The following is a 23,220-nucleotide window of genomic DNA, read 5'->3' as shown; positions in this document are numbered from 1 at the left end:
CAGGATTCTTGAAGTCAAAATCAATCACTATGTTTCAGTAGACGTCTTCAATACGCCCATACATATGCTTATGCATATCTGTTTTGATAAAATGTGATTTTTACATGCCTGGTATGTTATTGCACCACAATTTGCATTGTTATAATAGGTTATTGATTGATTTTCAGTTTAAGGGACTGAGGTAGTAGTCAGTAATGACTGAAAGCTACAAGTTTATTGCAAGTGCCCAAGGTTCACTCACCCCAAGCAATTTAGTCAATAACCAATTTTTATACTTCTATCTCCTTCAAAATTCTAAACCAATAATCCCTGTGCCTTTTAAAAAAATTATTTCAGTATCAGACTAACATTTCCCATGGAAATCAATATGGGTGCGATCCATTAGCCAAAAATCTGCAGTACTGCAATGCAAACATATTAAAAATATTGATCTTGCAAAGCTACTGATGTTTTGATTGACTTTAATGTTTGTAAGCAGCAATAATAGAATTTCAATGACTGAAACAAACTTTTGATTAAAATTATAGATTTTCTTGGGGTTTGGGGGGGAGATTTGCCATTTTACTGGCTTAAAGCATATCACATGGCTTACTTGCCTACCATAAATGAGTGCAGTGGGTTATACTTATCCAATTCCTTATTTGTAAATATTTCAGCCTATCATAGCTTACACATCTCTAATCTACTTTGAACCGCTGTGACATTTCAATTCCACTTCTTATTATATTGCATACAGAGGAGGAATTTTCAGACTGAGAAATGACAGGAATTGAGAGCTCTAATCCTTGTTTTACTATTATGCAACTTATAGGAAAGCATTTAACTCTCAGTTTAAACTCCTCAAATGTAAAATGGAATTAACCCTGGGAATCAATGAACACTTTTATTACATTTTTGAGATCAATGGACAACAAAGACCATAACTTATATATACAAAGGATTATTTGACACAAAGATATATCCCTTAAAGAAAGGACAGAATTTTGCAGCCATTTACTGATCACCTAGCAATGCTATCATTTTACATATGAAGAGACTGAGCCCTAAAAGCTCCAGTGACAACCCAAGGAGCTTCTCAGAGGCCTTTCCTGACCACCCTATCTAAAATATGCCACTGCACCCCAACCAGGCTCTCTCCCACCCTTCAGCCTACTTAATTTTCACCCTAACACCACTATCTAACACAGTACATCTATCTGTTACCTATTTTCTCTTCTAAAATTTAAGCCCTATGCTATAGGAATTTTGTTTATCCTTTTCACTGCCAAATCCCTAGCATCTAGAATAATATCTGACACACAGGAGGGCTCAGTAAACATTTTTTGAATCAGTGAAGGAAAGAGGGAGCCAGAACTGCTAATGGAATGGGGGTGGGCAGAGGTGGAGTGGGGAAAGAACTTAATTCTCTTAACTCTCAGTCCAGTGTTGCTCTAAGGTTTCTTTCTAAATATGCTCCTTTCACTTCCTGAGATTCCCAGATGAAAGCATCAAAGGAATCTGGACCCATATCTGTTGTATATATTTTTGTCAAAGTTCAAGGAGATTTTCAAATTTAACAGTTTCATTATTCAATTATTAATCCTTGCCCTGGATTTTTTCTCCATCATGGTTGCTCTACCTTCCACCATGTTAAAATTGTAATACGTTCTCTACTTTTTTACTTGTGACATTTCACTAGAATAAAGAAAAACATTAATGGTTTAAATAAAAATTAGAAATTAAAAATTCTCCATTTATTAGCTGCTTACTTCATTTCGACCTTAATAGCTCCCACACAGTCCTTCAAAGGAAATACCAAGGAATAGCTTGCAGGGTCTTTAGCCTACCCCCAAATTATCCTAAATCCATACACGATGTATCTGTAAATACACAGTGCAGCTCAAAGACAAATTTCCCGGCCCTTTTCCACAGGCTGCTGCCTCCACAAACCTGTGCAGCTGCTGCTGCTCTCTGGTGGGTGTGGGAAGCAGAATGGTTCAGAACTTATACACTGTATGAACTTGGGTTTGTTCACCTGTAAAAGGCGATCATAAGACTCGCTACAAGGAGGTAGCACGAGGAGTAAACAGACTACACACAAAGTGAATGGCACCCAGCAGGTGTCCACACAGCGTTAGTTCTCATCTCGTCTTCCCTTCACACATGGGGGGTGGGAGGGGGAAGCTAACGATGCTTCCTGTATCTTAGTACCATTTCTTTTCTTAAGACTTCCACTTCTGTGAATAGACTTCTTGAATTGGCAGCTGTTTGTAAAGACTACAGTACAGAAACTAAAACTGAAGAAGGTGTCTACATATTTCTGTGGGACCACAAGTAGTTTTTGGGAATCAGTAAGAGGCAAATGGGAAATAAAACTGTTTCAAAGAGCTGAATGACGTGATCTAGTAGTCAAAAGAAATACTTTGGTGGCTGGAGAAGATAGTCTAAGTACCAGGGGCCTAAGGGTGGAAGATGATGTCACATTTTGAGGGGGGATAACAGCATGACTCTCTTCCACTTGCTCTTATGCCAGGTTATTCCATCTCTGGAAGTGGTCTGGTGCTCGCAGTGCCCTAACGTTCCCACACTCCTTAACCCATTCCTAGAAACCATCTTCAGGTTCCTGAGCATCTACCCTTGAAAACGGCTCCCTATCAGCAGCTCCATTTAATCACCCAGCTAAACCCTGACGTCTACCTGTTGCTCTGGGACTGCAAAGCTGGTGAGCTTTGAATGAGTCACTGAGGGCTACCTGACATCCAGAAGCAATAAGCTAAACTAGTCGTCCAATGTCAGTGCATAGTACTGACAGTGTCATCTTACCACAGGACCTACTGGTCCCCAGAAAACGGCTAAGGGAGGCGAAGGACACCTCCCCTAAAGCTGCTTAAGGATACCTGCTAGTGGATATGCATATGACTGAAGCTCAACAAAATATTAAAGAGAATGATGAGTTTTCTTAAAGGTCTGTTTTTATTTCTTAAAATGAGAAGGACTGTAAGTATAAGATGATGGGAAAAGCCAGTATTCAAAAGGGAGAAAATGGTTCTGTTATTTCTGTCCAGGTAAGCAGTGTGACCTGCAGCGACCTTACAAACCCAGCGTTGCTGATTCTTTGCCACAGCCTTAGCACTGCTGGTACTTTGCCTCTGCAGTTGACAGCCTGACTGAAACATACTCGTGCCTAAATCACATAATATCCAACGTGTCATGGTACCACAGGAAGTGCGTCCCCCTTTTGTTCTCCAGGCCACTGTTAGAACCACCAGATCTTAACTTTCTGGGGCACATACACCACTTTGAGAATATGATATAAGCAAGCGATGACTCCTCTCTCTATACCTTCCATTCAACACAGAATTTCAAAGGGCTTAAGGAACTCCCTGAAGCTCTTCCATGGATCCCTAGGGCTGATGGTACTTCAGGGTAACCTTCCTGAATTAGAAAATACCAAGATGCCTGCTCTCCTCTGAGAATTGCAGGTATGTGTGTAGTATGAAGACATCTGCTTATGGGTGAAGAGGGGAAGGAGCTGAGAGAGGCAAGTTTTAAATGGAAAGTGTTATTTTTCTTCAACTTACAAAGTGTTCAGATGAAGGAAAAAGACCATTCAAATGCCAGGACTTGGATGCATGCAACATAAGTTGAATATATGCAAGTGGGAGATTTGGCTTAATTCCAAGTAGAAAATATTTCAGCTCCCTTGGGAAAGCGAATCATAGGCCAAAACCTTAAAGCATATATGGAAACCATTTAGTATTTTAAAAGGACCAATATTTTAATTTCTCAAGAAATTCTCAAACTTCTCATAAATTTTAATATTGCAAACATTTAAATATAGAGGGCTAGCAGTTGTGGAGAAATACTTTGGCATGGATTCTAATGGAGATTTGTTGATGTTTTTTCAGGGACACACTAGAAAATTTAAAACAGTTATTGAGCACTTGGAAGATACCTCACTAATTAACTATTTTAAGGCACATCAGATTAGGGTCTGAAATGTCCTGACATTATGCTTCTAAATTGTTGGTAAAGTATTTATCTTCTTTAACTGAAGACAAAAATTGGGAAATATATGTATGTATTTCAAAGGCTCAAACTCTAGTTACCACCCCTCATCCTCATATTCCTAAATTAAGCAACTATTGGTCAGAAAGCATAGAATAAAAGTACTTCAATGAAAATTCAAGCTGGCAGAGAAATGCTTGGTAATGTTAAAAAAAGACGTGAACTCAAATAACTCTGTAATTGAGATTACTTGCTAAGCTTTCTTGGGGAGGGTTTGGAAGTTCTTAATTCATAAGGTCCTCTTCCCACAAACTGGTCTTAAAACCTTACACTAAAAATATGTTTAGAAAAACAATTTGGTGATTCTTCAAAAAGTTAAACATAAAATTACCATATAACCTAGCAATTCCACTCCCAGGTGTATAACCAAGAGAACTGGAAACAGGTGTTCAAACAAAAACTTACACATAAATGTTCACAGCAGCATTATTCATAATGGTAAAAAAATGGAAACAGCCCAAATGTCCATCAAGTGATAAATAAACAAAATGTGGTATATTCATACAACAGAATATTACTTGCCAATAAAAAGGAATGAACAACTGATACATACTATAACATGGGTGAAACTTGAAAACATTATGCTAAGTGAAAGAAGACAGATACAAGTCATATATTATATTATTCTATTTATAGAAATGTCTAGAATAGGCAAATCCACAAAGATACAAAGCAGAGTAGTGGCTGCTTACTTAAATGGGTACACAAAGTTGGGAATGTACCGGAAGTCACTGAATTGTACAATTTAAATGGCTACAATGATGATTTTATGTTAAATGAATTTTATTTCAATTGAAAAAATGTGGTCAGAACTCTTTTTCATTTTATTTATTATAATTCTGGTGAAGAAAGATAATACTGAAATGAATTCCTGCTGAAATTAAAAATTGGATAGTACCACAGGTGCTCTTTTTAAGACTCATAAAATTTCTATGTTTGATTAGGCTTGCCTCAGTGAAGTGGGAAATTATTCAACCATCTGGATAGTTAAGTATATTAGAATGGTATATATTTACAATTCTGGCATAATAAGACAAGGAAAAAAATGAGGGAATAAATTTACTGTGCCCCAAATTTACTAGAAGCTGAGCAACTGTGCTTTGCTTTAGACAAGTGAACAAAATCTTCCAAAATGTAGAGATTTCAATTGTCAAAAAAAATAAGGGATTTACTGGTTTACATTTACCTTTCCTGATTTGCAAAAAAACAGCCAGTTTTATTCTGCCTACAGGATGCAATGCAAGATCAACTTGTTAAGATTTGGGAAGTTTGAAATGAAGCAAGCTTACCAAATATTCATAAAGCCCCTAATTACTTTACATATCTATTCCATAATCACGATATTAAACTTGATTTTAATATATTTTAAACTTGTACTTAATTTTTCTTAATTAAAAAAAGCCATTGATTTTTGGCATTTATTCTTTTTTAATATAAGCATTTAAGGATATACATTTCTCTGTTTAGTAATCTAACCATACTAAAAAGTTTTTGTATTTTCATTATGGTGCAATTTTTAGTATTTTCTAGATTTATTCTTTGATCTTTAAGTTATTTGGAGAACTTTTTTATTAATCTTTTATCCACTCTTTTATTCCCTCCCCAACTTTTATTGTAAAAAATTTTAAACTATAAGAGTTGTAAGAGTACTGTTGTTGCCCATATACCTTTCCCTTAGGTTCAATAATTATCAACATTTTGGCACATTTACTTCATTAGTCCATAACTTTTTCTCCTGAACCATTTGAGAGTTGGCTACAAACAAAATAATTCAACAACTGTACCTCAAGTATTCGTATTTTCTGTCAAAGCCACAAGAGTTGCTTTGGATACATTCTTTATTATCCACTTATTATACAGTAAATGTTACAAAATGCATGAAAATAATTATCTTGACTTCTTTTGTAAAATTTTTCACTAATATTACATAGTATTATATAGTATATTACATAATATTGTAAGCACTATGAAGGCAACCTGCCTTCAATTTATTTGGTATGAAAAGATTCTTATTTCTGACTTTGAGACATTTTTTCATCTTGAAGGGCACTTTTCCATTCAAATCTTCCCCTTTCCACAAGTCTCGCCTTCCATAAACACACCACACATATTCATACAGTGCATTCTGATAGCCTTGGAATAGGTGAAGCCTTGCTGTGTGTAACCCTCATCTGGGTACCTATTTCATGCCGTAATCTAAGTTCTAGTTGCAGGCTGCCTGCCTCAATGAGATTATAAGCTCCTCCAGTATAAGGTCCAGGCCTTTTTAACCCCATGGTTAGTGGACACCAAAATTCTTTCTCAACTTAATTGAAATCTTCATAGCATGATACTTGTTGAAGGAATTTAAATTAATTAAAGAATATGTATATGTATTTCTATTGTGTTATATGTGATGATGTGCTATAAACCCACGCAAATTAACACTGTAGTCTGGTTGACAATTATTTTTGTTTCACTGGTCTAATCTCCTATTTTCCAGATGAAAGAGTTTTCATCCTGAAAAAGTTCCTGCAGATTGTCTAGGTCAATCCTAATATATTTACAATCCTATAACTTTTTAAGTGGGGAAACATCTATAGAAGTTCAATGATTGGTATAACATTATAAAACTTCTAAAAAGCAAAATCAAAATGAGAATTAAATGTGTTAGTTAACACATCTAACGTGCTTACACCAGGGCTTGGTTGATATAGGAAGGGCTTAAGAAATATTAGTTGCCTCAGAACCAAAGCTTTTGGCTAGTTCAGTGCATTTCCCATTAAAACACACTATGTCAGAATTCCACAGTGAAACGATGAAGACCACTATTTGGGGAGCACATTATAGACTCTTTTACGGGCAAGAGATAAAGGACAGGAACCCAGGCACAGGCTGTAGTCAGACCAGGCTCTGACTTTTCTTCCCCACCTGAGGTCACCAGCTGGTTGCCTGTGGGCCTGATCGGGATAGCAGTTGTTTTATTTGACTTATGTAACAGTGTTGAAAACTCGAGTTAGTTACAACACTAAAATTAGAGATATTTCAAATAATTGTACAGATTTCTGGCTTCTTTGGGAAAACTGGAAAATCTGACCACACTGGGCGTGTGCTCTCACATGTTACCAATCAGTTAGTGTTTAAATTTGTAATTTCTGTCTTGATTATGATTAAGACACAGAATGATAACTCCGAATCATGTAGTAAGAAATACAGTAGTTAGAAAATACTAAGTGATATTTGCCAGCTAAACCTAATTGCTAACCATACCTAAGTAGTTATTACCCATGATAGGAAAATGGATTGCCATAATAAGGATAAAAACAAAGGTCACTGCAGTGTGTAAAGGGTTAACTATAATTTAACCAGAAACTCCACTTGAAGAGAAGAACCTACTCTCTCAGTTACATAAGATACCACTGTATTCTTTCATGGGAGATGTCGGTCTAATAATATCGATTTATCTATTAAATAAAAACAAATGACACAAGTATATTTGGAACCATTTTTCCTTAATTTAAACGTAGCCTTTAAGATCTGAAAATATTTTAGTTAGGCTGCTTCTGACCATAACTAAGCAGCTACAAGAAAAAAAAATTACAAAGAAAAATAGGTTACAAAACATTAAACATCCTCCCTCTGCCACCTTACGGTTTTTCGTGCTAAAACATATGCTCTGCCACCTGCAGATAAAAGTCACACACTGAGAGTGTATGTTCTGACAAGAATTACTAGTTTCAAGTATGCCTAGTGATTTTGGACAGTAGCACTTAAGAAACCTTCAATCTGGCAGTTTTATCACTGCACATTTTCTAAAGAATTCCTACAGTCTAAAGTTGTACAAGTTTGGGATCTGACCTTTGGGAGAAAACTGAAATGAAATAAAACAAAAAACAAAAACATTTTCATCCACTGGTTATATATCGGGATATATACATATATATACATATATGTAAAATATATATGTAAAATATAATACATATACATATATATATATTTTGCCAGATACACATCTTTTTTTTCTATTTATATTACATCTCAATGACAAGAAACCAAGGGTGATTTGGATTTTTGTTTTTTCTGACAGAGTAAAACTATCTATTGTACGACCAAGACAACTTCTATTCCTATGCACACTGGAGAAATCTGTCATAGGAGTTAAAAATTATTGTTGCTCCATAAGTAATTTATTTTCCCATTAATATATATTTTTTACCCTTACTTACTTTTCTTTTTATCGTATTCTGCATTTATGTATGTATGTACGTTTCATCTTGTTCCAAAAGGGTTTATGGCTTATAAAAACAAACAAACAAACAAAACCCAGGCAGGACTTCTAAAGACGGCAAGTGAAGAAGAGGCTGACAAATCTCCCCAAATACAGCTATGAAAGTCAACTAAATTGTCAAGTACAACAATGTTAGCATTCTAGAAATCAACCAAAAGCAAGTATCACACTGAGAAGTGTGTATTCATGAAAAATGCTGAACTACAGGTTAAGAAGAGTGGCAATCTGTGGCGGGCAGGTCGCTAGTCAGTGCTTCCAGGGTAGGAATAGCTGTGAAAACTTGCAGCTTCGCTGCTGAAGGGGCCTGGTCTGATTTAGAGTAGAAGGAGGAAAACCCATGCCCAATGGTGTTATCGACAAATAAAGCAACCTTGGTGGGAAACTAACCACAAATGCCTACAGCCCTGCTACACTGAGGTAGTGATCTCAGTTGGGGTGAGTGGCCGACCAGATGACTAGCCAGAAATTTAATAGGGAGATCCTGGAAATGAGAGAGCCACTGAGGGCCGAGATGAACCTTTGGCATATCTTTCCTGACTGAGAGGCTGAGCGCTGGCACAGAAGTCACAGGAAAGCCCAGCAGAAAATAAAAGCTTGGGGTAGACTTGAAAAACTGTAGGCACTTTAAATATACTCTGCAATTCACACACAGATTCATCCATAGAGCCTCACTGGCTTGGTACAATTGAACAAAAATTCTGACCATTAAACTATGCAGGCAAAGGGGTGATGTCTAGAAAGCCAGCCTAAATTAAAAAAAAAAAAAAGAAAAAGAAAGGAATTAAAAAACACACACAATGCATATACATTGTGAAGGGGAGACAGATGTGCAGATTAAGTGCAGGCAAGTTTCTTAAAACAAAACAAATACAAATGAATAAACAGAAAAAATATCAGCAACAACCACCCTCAAGGGAAAAATTCAGAATCCAGAGTTGTTTTCAATACTCCTAATCAACAAGGTACAGGTTATAGATAGTGTAGCAAGACAAGAAATTAATGGCATAAATATTAGAAAGACAGTAAATTATATTTATTCATAGATGACATGGTCCTGTATGTAGGAAATCATAAAGATTTTACACAGAAAATTCTAGATCTCATAAATAAGTTCTAGCAAGCTTAGAGAATATAAAATCAATACGCAAAAATCAATTTTAACTCTTTATACCAGCAATAAAGAATTTGAAAATAAAATTAAGAAAAGACTGCCAGTCATGATAGTATCAAACATAATAAATCCTTAGGAATATATTTAACAAAGGAAGTGCAAGAAAACTAAAATTAAATATGATCTAAATAAGGAACAAAGTAGAAGAAATTATGCTACCTAATTGCAAAATTTACTATAAAGCTACAGTGTTCAAAACAGCATGGTGCCGGTATGAAAACAGACATGTAAATCAATGGAAGAGAATGTTGTCTATTAGTAAACCCTTACATATGGTCAGTTGATTTTTGAGAAAGGTCCAAGGCAATTCAACGGGGAATGGATGTTTTTTCAACAAAAGGTGCTGGGAAAACTAGATATGCACATGACAAAAAATGAACTTAGATCCTTATCACATACGATACATGAATAAATCAACTCAAGATGAATCATAATAAATGTAAGAGGTAAAACTATAAAACTTCTATAATAAAACATAGGGGATAGTCTTTGTGGATTTAGCAAAGATTTAGATATGATATCAAAAACATGACCCATAAAAGAAAAAGAAAAAAGAACGATAATGAACTTCATCAAATTTTGAACTCATAAAAACTGATCTTCAAAAGATAACATAAGAAAAGGAAAAGACAAGCCATAGCCTGGGATAAAATATATGTAAAATCACATATCTGAGAAGGGACTTGTATCCAGAATATACAAAGAACTCCTTCAACCGAATAATGAGACAAACATCAGATTAAAAAACAGGCAAAAGAAATACAGACATTTCACTGAAGAAGATGTATGTGTGGCTAATACACAGGTGAAAACATTCAACATAAAAAAAAAAAATTCAACATCAAGCAGTCCCCAGGGAAATATAAATTAAACCACAATGAGTTAACACCACACACCTACTAGAATGGCTAAAATCAAAAAGACTGACCATTACCAAGTATTGGTGAGAATGTGGAGAAACTAGAACTCTCGTACTTTGTTGGTGTGAATGTAAAATGGTGTAGTCACTTTGAAAAACAGTTTTGTATTATAGCTCCTTATAAAGCTAAACATAAACTTAATGTATGACCCAGGAATTCCACTTCTAGGTTTATACTCAAGATAAAAGAAAACATTTGTCTGGACTTGATTCATATGTGAATGGTCATAGCACCATTCTGCATAATAGCAGCAAACTGAAAATAATTCAAATGTCCATTGACTAGTAAATGGATAAAAAAATGTGGTATATCCATACAATGGAATATTATTCAGCAATAAAAAGGAATGAAACACTGCTCCGTGATACAACATGAATAAGTCTCACGAACATTGTAAATGAAAGAAGCCAGACATAAAAGACCATATATTGTATGACTCCATAAATGTGGTATTTTCATAAAAGGGAAATCTATTGAGATAGCAGGTCACTACTTGTTTGGGGCTGCAGGTAGGAGCAAGGCTAACTGTAAAAGGGCACAAATAAAGGTTCTGAGGTGATAGAAATATTTCAAAATTGGATTATGGTGATGGTTGCACAACTACAAATTTGCTAAAAATTACTGAATTGTATGGTTACAATGGATTTATTTTATAGTATGTAAATTCTACTTTTATAGCATTACAATAATGCTATTAAAAATAGATACAATATAAAAGTACACAAAAAGTATAAAAACATTTGAAGAGGTCAGGCAAAAGCAAAAATGTATAAGAAAATAATGAATGGGTATGATTAGTCCTATTTAGTTGCTACAGGAGAGTTGCAAATTTAGCTCTAAGCTTCTAAATGGACAAAACTAGGAGGGGAACACAACTGGTCTGTCAGTGGTTCCCAAACTTGAGGAACCACTGGAGGTTACCTAGGGATCTTTGAGAAAGGCTGATGTCTGGCCCCCGCCCTAGACAATTTTGACTGAACTGTAATAGGAAAGAGGCGTTGGCTGCTCAGTAATGCTCTTGTGGGGTAAAGTCTGGAAACCACTGGAATAACATGATACATTTTCTTTGTCCAGAAGATAAAAAGAAAGAATTGTTCAGGGAAGAACTGAGTTCTGGGAAGGATTTCTTCTATGGGTCCTCCTAAGAAGAGACCTCATAAGACGTAGTGCGTTACTGCCTTTAATGAGCCACCCATGAGCCCAATGTGAGCCCTGAATGGGTTATAGTGGTGCAGACCTAGGGACCTTTCTAGTCCTTCGGGCATTTGTGAGGACCAAGGGCAGCTGGAGCTGGTGTACCTGTGCTTGAGGAGTCCTCTCTCACCCACTGAACGAGTGGTATACTTTTGTCATATGTGTCATGAAGTAAAAAGCCCTTAGTCTAAAAGGTACCTATTACAGCTGTGAGGGGGAGCGAAATATAATTGTATCTTTTAATAAGCTGATTACAAAACAGAAGAACACAATTCAGTTAAAACATTTCTGCATGGGGCCAAAAATGCCCAGTTATTTGCTATCTGGCTTCATTTATCCCACAGTGCGATCATATGTGCCTACAAAACCCACCTGAACTTCTAAAAATACCTGGCATTTATGTTATCAAATTTAAGTTCTCTAATAATGAGGTCACTTTTCTTTACCATGGCCAAGTTTGGTAAAGATCCATGCTGGGCAGTGAATGCTCCCCAACGCTTCAGAAACTATGAAAGGTCTTATGACACCCACCTCTCCAAATCCACTTTACGTGTGATTTTTAAGCTCACTGTAACCACAACATAAACTACACTATAATAAGTTCGTAGCATATTCATGTTATTCATGAGGAACTGACCTTAGATTAAATACATATATAGTTAATCTTTAGTATGAACCTCCCCCACCCCCTCCATTTTAAACTAATTCCACACAGTGTTTCTAACGTGTGTTACTGGGGAACGTTAGATTTTACCCTTCAGAATTTTTGCGGGGGCATGAAATTTGTGGTACAGAAGCCTACCAATATGGGGTATGGCTTAGGACTCCGTATTTTCTCCTGGTCACCTGCAAATCTTAACTCTGGATAATATTCCTATTGGAGTTTTCCCAGCAAATATGACTTGGAGGAGATACATTAGGCAATCTTTATGGTTCTCTACCCCATTAGTCACATCACCACACCAGAGTCACATCAACCACAGACAGTAAAATCACCTTACATATTGATTTCCCATATGACACATCAGATTCCTGCATAAAGGGCTTCTGTTTTAAATCAAACAGTTAGGTACTTGCCTATATAACCACAATATTCCATTAAACTATAAAGAAATTCCATTCATCCGCTAATGAGTTTTTACTTTCTATAAAAGTGAACCAAGATGATTTTTACTCTACCTCTATGAATCACTTCTATTGCAATCACTTGTGTTTACCCTGAAAACGAAAGTATATGAATACGCTTGTATTTCTAAAACCCATGTGTAATCAAACGAGGATTTCAGAGAAAAGTACAAATGTGAGGACAGCAAAAAGGAAACAAGTAGTACATGAACGTTCAGCACTTATGGATAAAGCTTAAGCAAAAACTATAGCTAAAATTTTTTTTAAAAGCACCCTTGAGTCTCTTTAATTCATTTAAAATTTATCACAAATACAGAACTGTGTTCTGTTGCAATCCCCTTAAGTCATCTTGTTAAATTTTGTCACAACATGTGTTACTGCAGTTCTACACTTACCTTTGCACTTTGTAGTGTGTAGCAGAGCAACATAATTAACCACCGCTAGGTAGTGTTTACGTTAGTTCTCAAAAGGTTAAGAAGCTGATTATAGCTAAAATCAGCTTTGCCTGAGGCTTCAGGGGCTCTGTGTAATCAAATTAGACAAGCAGGGCACAGTGTCACCTAACACAAACCAGTGGCACTTTCTTCTTTGCTCTGACCCTTTCCCCCTTTTTTATTAGGAACAACTCAAGCTTTGTGCTTTTACCAGATAATTTTAAAAGACTTGTTCCTAATAAATTTGGCGTTCAATCTCATAAGATGTCCACCTGTTTAAGAGTAATGAAAACAAGTAGAGAAAGTTTTGAAAAAAAATTTTGAAAAAATCCTGCTTGTTAAAAAACAAATCTACCTTTAGAGAGATGGAGATGTTTTAAAGTATTTTCTTAAAAGGCAGGTGACAACATGTCACATGTACCTGATATTTCGGACATATCCCAGCTTTAGATAGACTGTCAGTTTTGTTCTGCAGAAAACCATGCAATGGTTTATCTGCTTCCAGAAGATCTCAGACAACTTTACAAACTTGATAGATAAGGTATTAACATTTCTAAGAAACTATGGGGAATGCATTCTGCTGAATTGTAGCTCATCCTCTCTCCATCTCTATTCTTTGAATTCAGGCAAGGTGAACTGTGTAAGGGACATATTTAAGAAGGATGTTTAACAAGGTGAAAAGAGCAAACCATCCCACTTCAGAGACACCCTTTCCACAAGGTTCTATACGTATTTAAATGCAGTAAAAAGTATTAGTCAAATCCAAATCTTGCTCCCTTTGACCTAAAAGGAACAAAAACATGAATACTAAAAAGATATTAAAAAGAAAAGCAATGGCAAATTTAAATAAAAATCTAGAGTGTCGTTCTTAACAAAATTTATGAATAATTATTAAAATAACAGGTAACACTGTTACATCTTTATCCTCCTATATTTGACTTTGAACTTCTGGTTCGAGTTTGACATAGTTATTACTTTGCTTGAAATACAGAAACAAAATGAATAGAAACATCATACAAATGAGTGATCAGGAGAAAATGAGTTTGGCTAATGATTTATTCCGGGCAATAAAATCAAAACTTGTTATTTTAATTGATTAAGTCATAAAGAGTTCCTGGAGAAGTCAAATCTTGCTATTTGCACAGTCAGACAATTTCTGCTAATCCAGCAGTACTTAACAAATTCACATGTGGTTAGCTTGTCTTGCCATAGCTGTATATCACATTTCTGTGCTGCAAGCTGTGCAAAAAAAAATCAATATGCCAAGTTTAACAAAAGGACAGGAAACATGATGTTCTCCTATATTTTCAATGAACCTCAAATGACTCGCTGTTCATACTCAGTGCAATTTATGGCAGAGAAATGAATTCTTCAATGAAAAAAATCTACAATGGAATGAATTATATAAATTCAGAGCTGAAGTTCTGCCTTATTCCATAATAACAATTTATTTGGAAGATTCTGACATTCTGAGTCAGTGTGCACAGTACATTCAGCCATTCACAAGGCATCTTCTTTTTCTTGATGAAGTCGAAAGTACATTCTTTAGACCAAAGAAAGATATACTGTCTATTTATGGTAATACTTTGATATATGTATTTAATTTAGGTTTTGGAGACCTTTTCAAATGTCTCTTTTTCACATGTGAAACATAGGATGAGATAGTATCTATGAAGCAAATGCTCTAAATTATAACACTAAGAAAAAAAACCCCAGTGGATTCTGAGCTCCTGCATTGGTTAATTGCTTCTGGATTTTTACATCTTTTACTGCTGCAGAAGTACATTATGTGTGGAAGTAGATTAGGATGGAAATGTTAAAAATGAGGTTGGAGTGGTCATGACCAATAGGTCATCACAGAGCGGTGCCACTTCTGCCTTCTCAGCTCAGCCACATGGAACTACCGTGTTTCCCCGAAAATAAGACCTAGCCAGACCATCAGCTCTAATGCACCTTGGGTCTGATATTAATTTTTGCTCCAAAAGACGCATTAGAGCTGATGGTCAGGGGAGGTCTTATTTCCGGGGAAACACGATAAGTTTGGCAAAGCAACCAGGAAGCTGGGCTTCAGCCAAAGGACTCACAACTGTGGCCATGGTTGCTTTTTTTTTTTTTTTTAGTAGAAACAGAACTGGCTTTAGAAATTTTCTAAAGGCCATGGACATAGAAAAATAAAGCTAAGCAATGCACACATATTCAGGGAAATTCACTTAAATGTGTGGAAAATTCTTTGGTAATTTTTCTTCATTCCAATAAGAAGTAGTACGTGGATTAATGGCACTTAGCTGGGGAGAGCATGTCTGTGATCAGTGCTGAAGGTTTAAGCTGTTATATAAAACACACTCAGAGAATCACATTTATTTCTAACTTCCTATTAATGTGTTATTTATAAGACAAATTTCATTGATAGATTAATATACCATTTAACAGAGGGTATAGACATAAAGTCCCCCAGTCAGAAAATAACAATCTGTTGAATAATATTAATGTTGTCATAAATGATCGTTTCAGTATAATTCATATTCCGATTTCAAAATGGAGGATACGACATGAATAAGAATAGTCATAAGAAGTTTTTGCATGGATACTCAGGAAACCCAGAATACCAGAGCTTGGGGAAAAAAATTACCAAGAATTACAAATAGTAATTTAATTGTGTGTTAAAGTAGACTCTTTAAAGTCTGCAACCACAATTAATAGTCACAAATAAACCCCAATTAGTTGTAGGGCCCTAGTATATAATCTATTCCAAGGAAAGGAGAGAGTTAATATTTTTGGAAAATGCTTAATTATATTAACAACAACAAAAAAAGAGTCTATCCATTTCACTTCTGGGGAGTGGTTCATTACTGAGAAAAACTGCCTTAACATGTCATTGATTTTAGGTTTAAATGGGAATTCAAATTATTTTTCCACATTTTTCATCTTATAGATTTTATATTTTCTAGCTTTTTCTCATATCTCTAAAGGCTCTTTGGTAGTACTGCTTTCCTCTTCACTGGAAAACATCTATTAATGAGATTTCTCTATCTCTTTATTGCCAATAAATCAAAACTACAGATTCACTTCTGATGTAAATGTCTGGTCTCTTCTTGAGGCAGCACTGCCGCGTCTGTGTTGCGTGTCTTCTTTAGACATTGATCCTTTCTTTCAACTCAAATGGAGGAGTTCATCTCTTCACTTTTTCTAGCACTACAATATTTCTCCAGCACTTCTGGTATCTCTACTTCTTATCCTTCACCTCACAGGAGATTTTCCCATATTTTTTATACATCTCAAAATGTTGGAATCTTCACAAAATTATCCTGCGTTTTCTACCACATGTTACCTATAGACCGGGATAAAGCAGGTGTTGCAAGCTGAAACATTTGGTTTGTTTGAATTCTTAGGCCATGGAGTGTGGACTTAATTTGGTCTGAAATAAGGCACTGGAAGAGAATCTCAGAGATGGAAAGGGTCATGGAAATCATCTACCTAACTATCTAATGTTTAAAATGACAAAATATCCAGAGAAGTTCAATAAGTGGCCCAAAGCCACATATTGGTTAGTGACTCTCATCATTCTATACTCACACTGCTGTTTTTTGTCTCTTGCCATTATTACGCTCAAAACAGAATTAGAGAGAACCATCGATTACTAAATTTCCTATAGAAATTCCACATTCAATTAACATATTACTTCTGTTTCTACTGTGAAAACTTCCATGCACTTTTTCATCATATCTTAGCTTGACTCCTGGGTCCTTTTCCTCCCTGATCCTCCCTTTCTTAGTTGTTAAAAGACATGTGCAAAGGCTATCTTGCTCACAAGCTGCTGTGGCCACATTATTTCCTTATAGAAATTCCTTAAGTATCTTTCCTAAGTCAAACTGAACCTTTCAAAAAGTTCATCTACTTTCTATCTCCAATAAACTAAAATTTTAACTTCTCATTTTCCTACTTGTTTTGGTCCCTTCCTTTAAGTCATGTAGATATAAAATCCTTTGGTTTCTATTTTGAGCACTCTGAAAACCCATTTGGGTTCCCACCATTTAAAAAAGCTTTCTTTCTGATTTCCTTATGCTTTTCTGAGCGTTACAGAGTAGGTTCCTTTATTTCCCAATCTAGAGGAGATGTGCATAGTTTTGTGTTTACCCATGTCTACTCAGGTCATTGTGCCTTTTCCCTTCCAAATCCCTCCAAAATACCCATATATGAGTCTTTCTTGGTAAAATTTATCTAATTACTGAACAGCAGTCGATAGCCACATGCTAATGTTATCACTTCAACACTATTTCCTCATATCCTTTAACTTTAGATACACAGCACCCTAGAATTGAAATACATATTAAAGATTCTTTAGCCTAATCCCTACCAAATATTAAGAATTCCTTCTATCAAATTCTTGAAAAGTGGTCACTGAGCCTTTACTTGAATACTTCAAAAGACAGAAAACTCACTAGTTTACAATGTAGCCCATTCCATTTCTCAAACAATACAATCATTATACTGAACCTACGTATTTAATTTCCATAATCCACAATTAAAGCCTTTGTCATAAAGTATTCAGAATGTCATATATGGTACAGGGTTGAGAACAGCTAAGTCGTTAAGTCTTCTGTGAGTTCCTTTGGTGCCTTAAGTTTAAGATCCGGATGCTATCTACTAGATTTCAAGAGCTGTACTCCCATCCCCTTTCCTGTGGTACTGAATACCTACCATCAACTGTACCAAATTATTCTAGGAAAATAATTTTAGATTTTTATCTGGGCCATTAAAAGAAAAATGGAAAAGCTTCAGTTGATGCCATTTCTTCAGTTCTCAAGAAACTGGCTCCTGCACAATATTTTAGTACCTACTGCGATAAGGTAGCCACTTGGTTACAAGAATAGGATAAGCTCCAGCTTTAATATATTAACTGTCATATAGCTGAAACACTCTATATCCACGTAGCTTTCTTTCTTTTACTGAAGAAAGCATGTGATTCCAAGAATTACATTTCAGGCAGTTATGATGGACAATCCATGTTTTAGATTTTGTTGCTTTTTAACGTCACTGATTCTGGGCCAAATACCAGACTCACATTTTGATTTTTCTTTTAGTGATGCCTAACTAAAGTGGTGGGTATATACACAATCTTACCTACATGTGCATATTATACTTTTGAAATAAACATAATGAAGAACATTATATGTTTAATATGAACATAGCTGAAGGCCTTGTGGTAAAAGCCATAATTTGGGGAAAAGTGAGTCAGTAAATAAATAATAAACATGGTCAATTTTTTAGTGGTAAAATCTTGAAATTAAGCAAATATGCTAATGGCCTGGATGGGTTTAACTTGAGGTTGGCTTAAAGGGTAGTTTTTAATTTGATAGGTTTGGAAACAGGGAAGGTGGGAAGCAGAGGGGAGGAACCTAGCACGGCAGCTCGGTAAGATGAATGGCTGTTAGCGCGAAGCGGCTGGTTACAGTAATAGCTGGAAACCACAAGTGTTACAGGCTTTGAAGTCAGCTCGGCTTTGATGTCTTACTCTCATAGCTAATCGTAAGATAGTAGGAAGGGGAAAAAATCAGACTCTTCAATACTGTCCTTGGTGACATTGCTCAGGAAATCCTAGCAATGAAAAAGACTGGTGTCGCTGTGAACTTGAAGCCAGCACTAGTCTGCTCTTTATTTTTAAAAAGTTTTAAATCATTGATGCGATAATTAAAATTATTTGTTAGTTTGGAGCAAGCACATGGATATGCAAAAACCATCTTAAATTTGTTATTAGAAAATATCAATCAATCAATAAGGAAACACATATTAATGATTTGAGGTTGTCATTACGCTAAATATTTCTTAGGTCAAGTTATACGTATGTGGTTCCCAACGTTGAGGAACTTATCAGCTGAGGACTGACAACCCTGCCTGGAAGGAGCCTTATACATCGACTAGTACAAGACTGAAGCCCAGAGAAGCTGGCTTGTTTTGGAAACAAAAGACAAAACTGCCAAGTACACCCATACTTATACATAAATTAAATAAATGATGACCAACAGACAGCATGGAGAAATGAAGGGATAGGAGCATCTTATGAATTCTTGGCTAGAAGAAAAATTATGGGAATTTCATGTTTAGACAGAGCGTTGTTCCCCTAACTTCAGTTATTTGTGTAACACCTTTATGCCTTTTGCCATATGTAAAAACTACCAATACTATTAAAATACCCAGTTTCTTCTTTATATCAACTAACTTTTTTTATTTGTCTAGTCCTAAGCAATAATTTCCATTAAATGGGTGTCATGTATTATTCATATCTTTTTCTAATACATTATTAGAATAAACAACTACTAAAATAAAAACCGGTTCACTCATGAACCACCAGTGGTATGCGTATAAAACACTGAGACAGAGGACTCAAGGGAAGACTACATCCTAATTATTTCTTGTGGTACTTAAATGAGAACTATGATTTTTCAGTCCGTACTCTTTAAGTATTTAGATGTCCATGTGTCTAGTGACCTAGGCTAAGTTGAATTTTAAATTTTCTTTTCTTTGGGGTCATGTGGTTTGGTGCTTCCCACCTTAAAATTTTGTTTAGTTACTGGAACCTGCTCCAGCTTACTTCATGAATAATAAAAAATCTATAGTTAAAAAATTCTATAATACATGTGACAGTAATGATAGTTGAGACCAAGGTAGTAACATAAAAAGTTGAAAGGGAAAAAGTTTCCTTTTGACTCTTTCTTAATAGTGCTGTCTTGCTGCCTACTGCTTTAAAAGAAAAAACAAACAAACAACTTTCTAGCTTTTCTAGGCAGAAAGAAAAAAGAAACTACAGAAACAATTTTACAGGCATGACTTTAATGGGAAAAGGAAAAGAATGATTAAAGTTCTATGGCATTCCTCTTGTTTATGTGTTGGTATCACGTAATGAGATGAAGAAGAATCCAAAACCAAATAATGGAAGAGAGGGGTTAACTACACCTCATGAAAACAAACATTATTTCTCTATTAAATTCTTATCCTTTAAGTGCATTAGAGTTGACTGTAAACATAAACAAAAGCCAATGGTGGGCAATTAAATTTGAAGAAGTGGCCCATAAAAAGTGGAATATTCAGTATGTATTAGAATCAGCTATACAACATCTGATTTAATAGTTAGATTTTAAGCATTCCTCTTATAATATGCATTAAATGGCCACAACAAATCATTTTCTGTAATGCAGCAGAATGACAATTTCAATGTAGTCTAAGGCTGGTAGGACAAGAACATTAAAGCAAATTAATCTGTAATCCTTTATCTACATGAAAAGGTTGAAAATCTGCCCGCATCTGTAACGAGAACTTTAAAATGAATCTGCCATTTTCAAGTCATCTCACTAGACAGGAGAGAGGAACTTGGCATGAGACCAATAAATTAGGAGAGAGCAACACCTCGGGGTTAGAGGGCACTGATGACTTCAACAACTCTCACCAGCTAAGGCAGCAGATTAAGCTGGGGGATAGGATGCCCTCCAACCTTAACCTGTTAATACCTTTAAATTCTTAAGAATGACCTCTAGTCTGCTCTTTCATATTAGTTGTTAGTTACACTAATTACAGCTTAACTGGTATTGTTGGTACCAGTTTTTCCCTTAAAAGACATGTAGAGAAAGGTTATCTCTAATAGCTTCAAATAACTGCAGCCAAATTCTGTTGTACACATTAGTGGCACTTACCTCCAGTTTTGAATGGGTCTTTTATAGACATCAAAGGAAAGACACTAAAAGCAATGTGTGTTTGTGGATTCTATAAAGCATTTCATATAGGAAGCTGTAAAAATAAGAACAGTAACTTCTCCTGTGACTAGAACTTTTGAATAGTTTAAAACAAGGTAATTTATTTTTTATGTTTATTTTTAACATATAGGGGCTGGTGATTTCAAATATAAGGAGCTAGTTATACCTCAACCATGCTAGTGAAGTAAAAATACTTAGCCCATGAAATCCCCTTAAAATTTATAGTTTTTAGAAAGGGATAATGAACTTTCTATCATGATCTTTTAGAACTGCTTTAAGTTCAACATTTACATTGATGTTAACCTAACATTATATGGAATTGTACAGATTCCAAGCCCATTTACAAAGATTCAAATACCATCTGTGAAGCTGCAGTAAATTACTCTGTAACATTAATCTTTAAACCAGGCACTAAATCAGAACAGAAACATACCAAAGAGATTTAAAGCAAGAGAGTCATAACTGAATTATCGAGATTAATGTAAATAGTCTTACATATGAGAATTGCAGGTTCTCAATATCACATTGTTTTTGCTTTAAATGAAACATATAAAATTACTTCTAAATCTTAAAAATAAATTACTAATATCTAGGTGACACTAGTTTTTTTTGTACATACGAAAAGAACTGTGAAAATGATGGCTGAACGGTATTGCTAATCTAAGTGTACTTCGAGCTAAGAAATACAATAACAGAATTTTGGATTCATAAACTAGACTCATGAGGGAGCGGTTATTAACATTACAAAAAGAAACTTTGTTTTACAAAAGGAAATCTTTAAACCCAGCCCAGTGTTCTTAAAAGATGTTGACCAATAGTTGACCAATAGAATTCTGACTGAAATGAAACTTTTTGGGGAAATGAAGGCAGATAGAGTACTATGTGCCATCAAATCCAAAATGCCATTAATCTTAAGATTCATCTTTACTCCCTGAACCACTTAGAAAGAAAAACACATTGCCAAAAATTAAGGTATGTCATAATGTTTTCTTCTCATGTTGATTGCTAGATATATTAAAAGTTTAGGTAGTTACAAATGCATCTTGTAACCAATGAAATACAATATTTTATAATAAATACACTTTTCTATCAATATATTTAATGAATAAGTTGTTTTTGTGAGAGCAACCCAATTTTGTAATATAGTCACTGGGTGTTATTAAATAATTTTATTGTATATAAAGTATTGAGAGGACATTGACCATATATTTTCTATCGTCTCCGAGAATAGAAGAGGAAGAAGAGCAGCTGATACATTAGTGATTTCAGTTTGCTTGACTAATTTATTGATTAACTAATGTCTCTCCTCCTTTTCACCAAGGATTTAAGGCAGATGACAAGAAGATCACACACAATAAAATAATCAGGAAAATAAGAAATAGAAAACCATAACCGAGGAAAAGAAAAAAAAGCAAACAGATTGTATGAACACACACACACACACACACACACACACACACACACACACACATATATACTTCATAAATAACAAATGAATGCTAGATTTTAATTTTTCACTGCAATTTGAAAAGCAAAGCATAATAAATACCTGTGCGAGTTGAGGGACACTTTTGCCCGAAGTATAGGACCCTGATAATCCCAAAGAATTTGTATAAAACAGATTATTACAATCTACTACTAAGTTTAACAGTTAGATACCAAATGAAAGTGTGACCAAGAGAGAAATTAAATACTGGGAAAAATAACCCAAAAATATCAGCAGCTCTCCTTTGAAAAGATGAATATGGTTGCACTAATCGATAAAGTAGGATTAACATGAAGAACTTGTGGACTAGGTCTGTGTATGTTCCAATATTAAAACTGGTCTACGGTACAGATGCTATTAGGCTATCTTAGGACACAGGTAGGTATCTGAGTGGGCACCAACCCCCTGGAAGGTACTGACTGGAATGGAAACTACTATAGGTAGGCCTTCCACATAGCGGGCCTCCCTCAGGCTTCACACAGTCATCAGTCAACACAGATAAAATGACCCAGGGCATGGTGTGAACACTTAGATCTATTTCAGAACCACAAACTTGAAAAACAGTCTATTTATGAGTCAGTTCAAGTGTTTAAAATGTAGGGTCTTCTTGTATTTAGTTATCTCACATTTTCTCTTCTCTCTGTATCAGATAATACAAGCATCTGATTGGGGCATGTGCATTACATTTTCCAAGAAACTGGAGAAACTTATACAAGAATAATGATGGTGGACATACCCAAGACCTTTCTTTGAGAAAGCTCTCCTCTTCAACTCACATAGTCCTTGTTGGCCTATCAATTACACTGTCATGCTGCAGCCCCAACCCCCTCA

General features: G+C 35.3%; 1 protein-coding gene across 5 annotated transcripts in view; it reads right to left on the bottom strand.

The window, feature by feature from the left end:
- ARB2A (ARB2 cotranscriptional regulator A) overlaps positions 1 to 23,220 on the bottom strand; it is a 398,527-nt gene that overhangs the window by 70,509 nt on the left and 304,798 nt on the right. The window contains exon 10 of one of the 5 annotated variants that reach the window (XM_074328742.1): positions 14,257 to 14,397. The exons of the other annotated variants lie outside the window; for them this stretch is intronic. Coding sequence (XP_074184843.1) covers positions 14,378 to 14,397 — 20 coding nt within the window. The 3' untranslated portion in view covers positions 14,257 to 14,377. Of the gene's footprint in view, positions 1 to 14,256; positions 14,398 to 23,220 lie in introns of those variants that run through there. 5 annotated transcript variants of the gene reach the window in all.

Source organism: Rhinolophus sinicus, linkage group LG03 (assembly GCF_036562045.2).
Source record: "Rhinolophus sinicus isolate RSC01 linkage group LG03, ASM3656204v1, whole genome shotgun sequence".
NCBI classification, from domain to species: domain Eukaryota; kingdom Metazoa; phylum Chordata; class Mammalia; order Chiroptera; family Rhinolophidae; genus Rhinolophus; species Rhinolophus sinicus.
The sequence above is the reverse complement of the archived record's forward strand: the minus strand, read 5'-3'. Positions and strand labels throughout refer to the sequence as shown.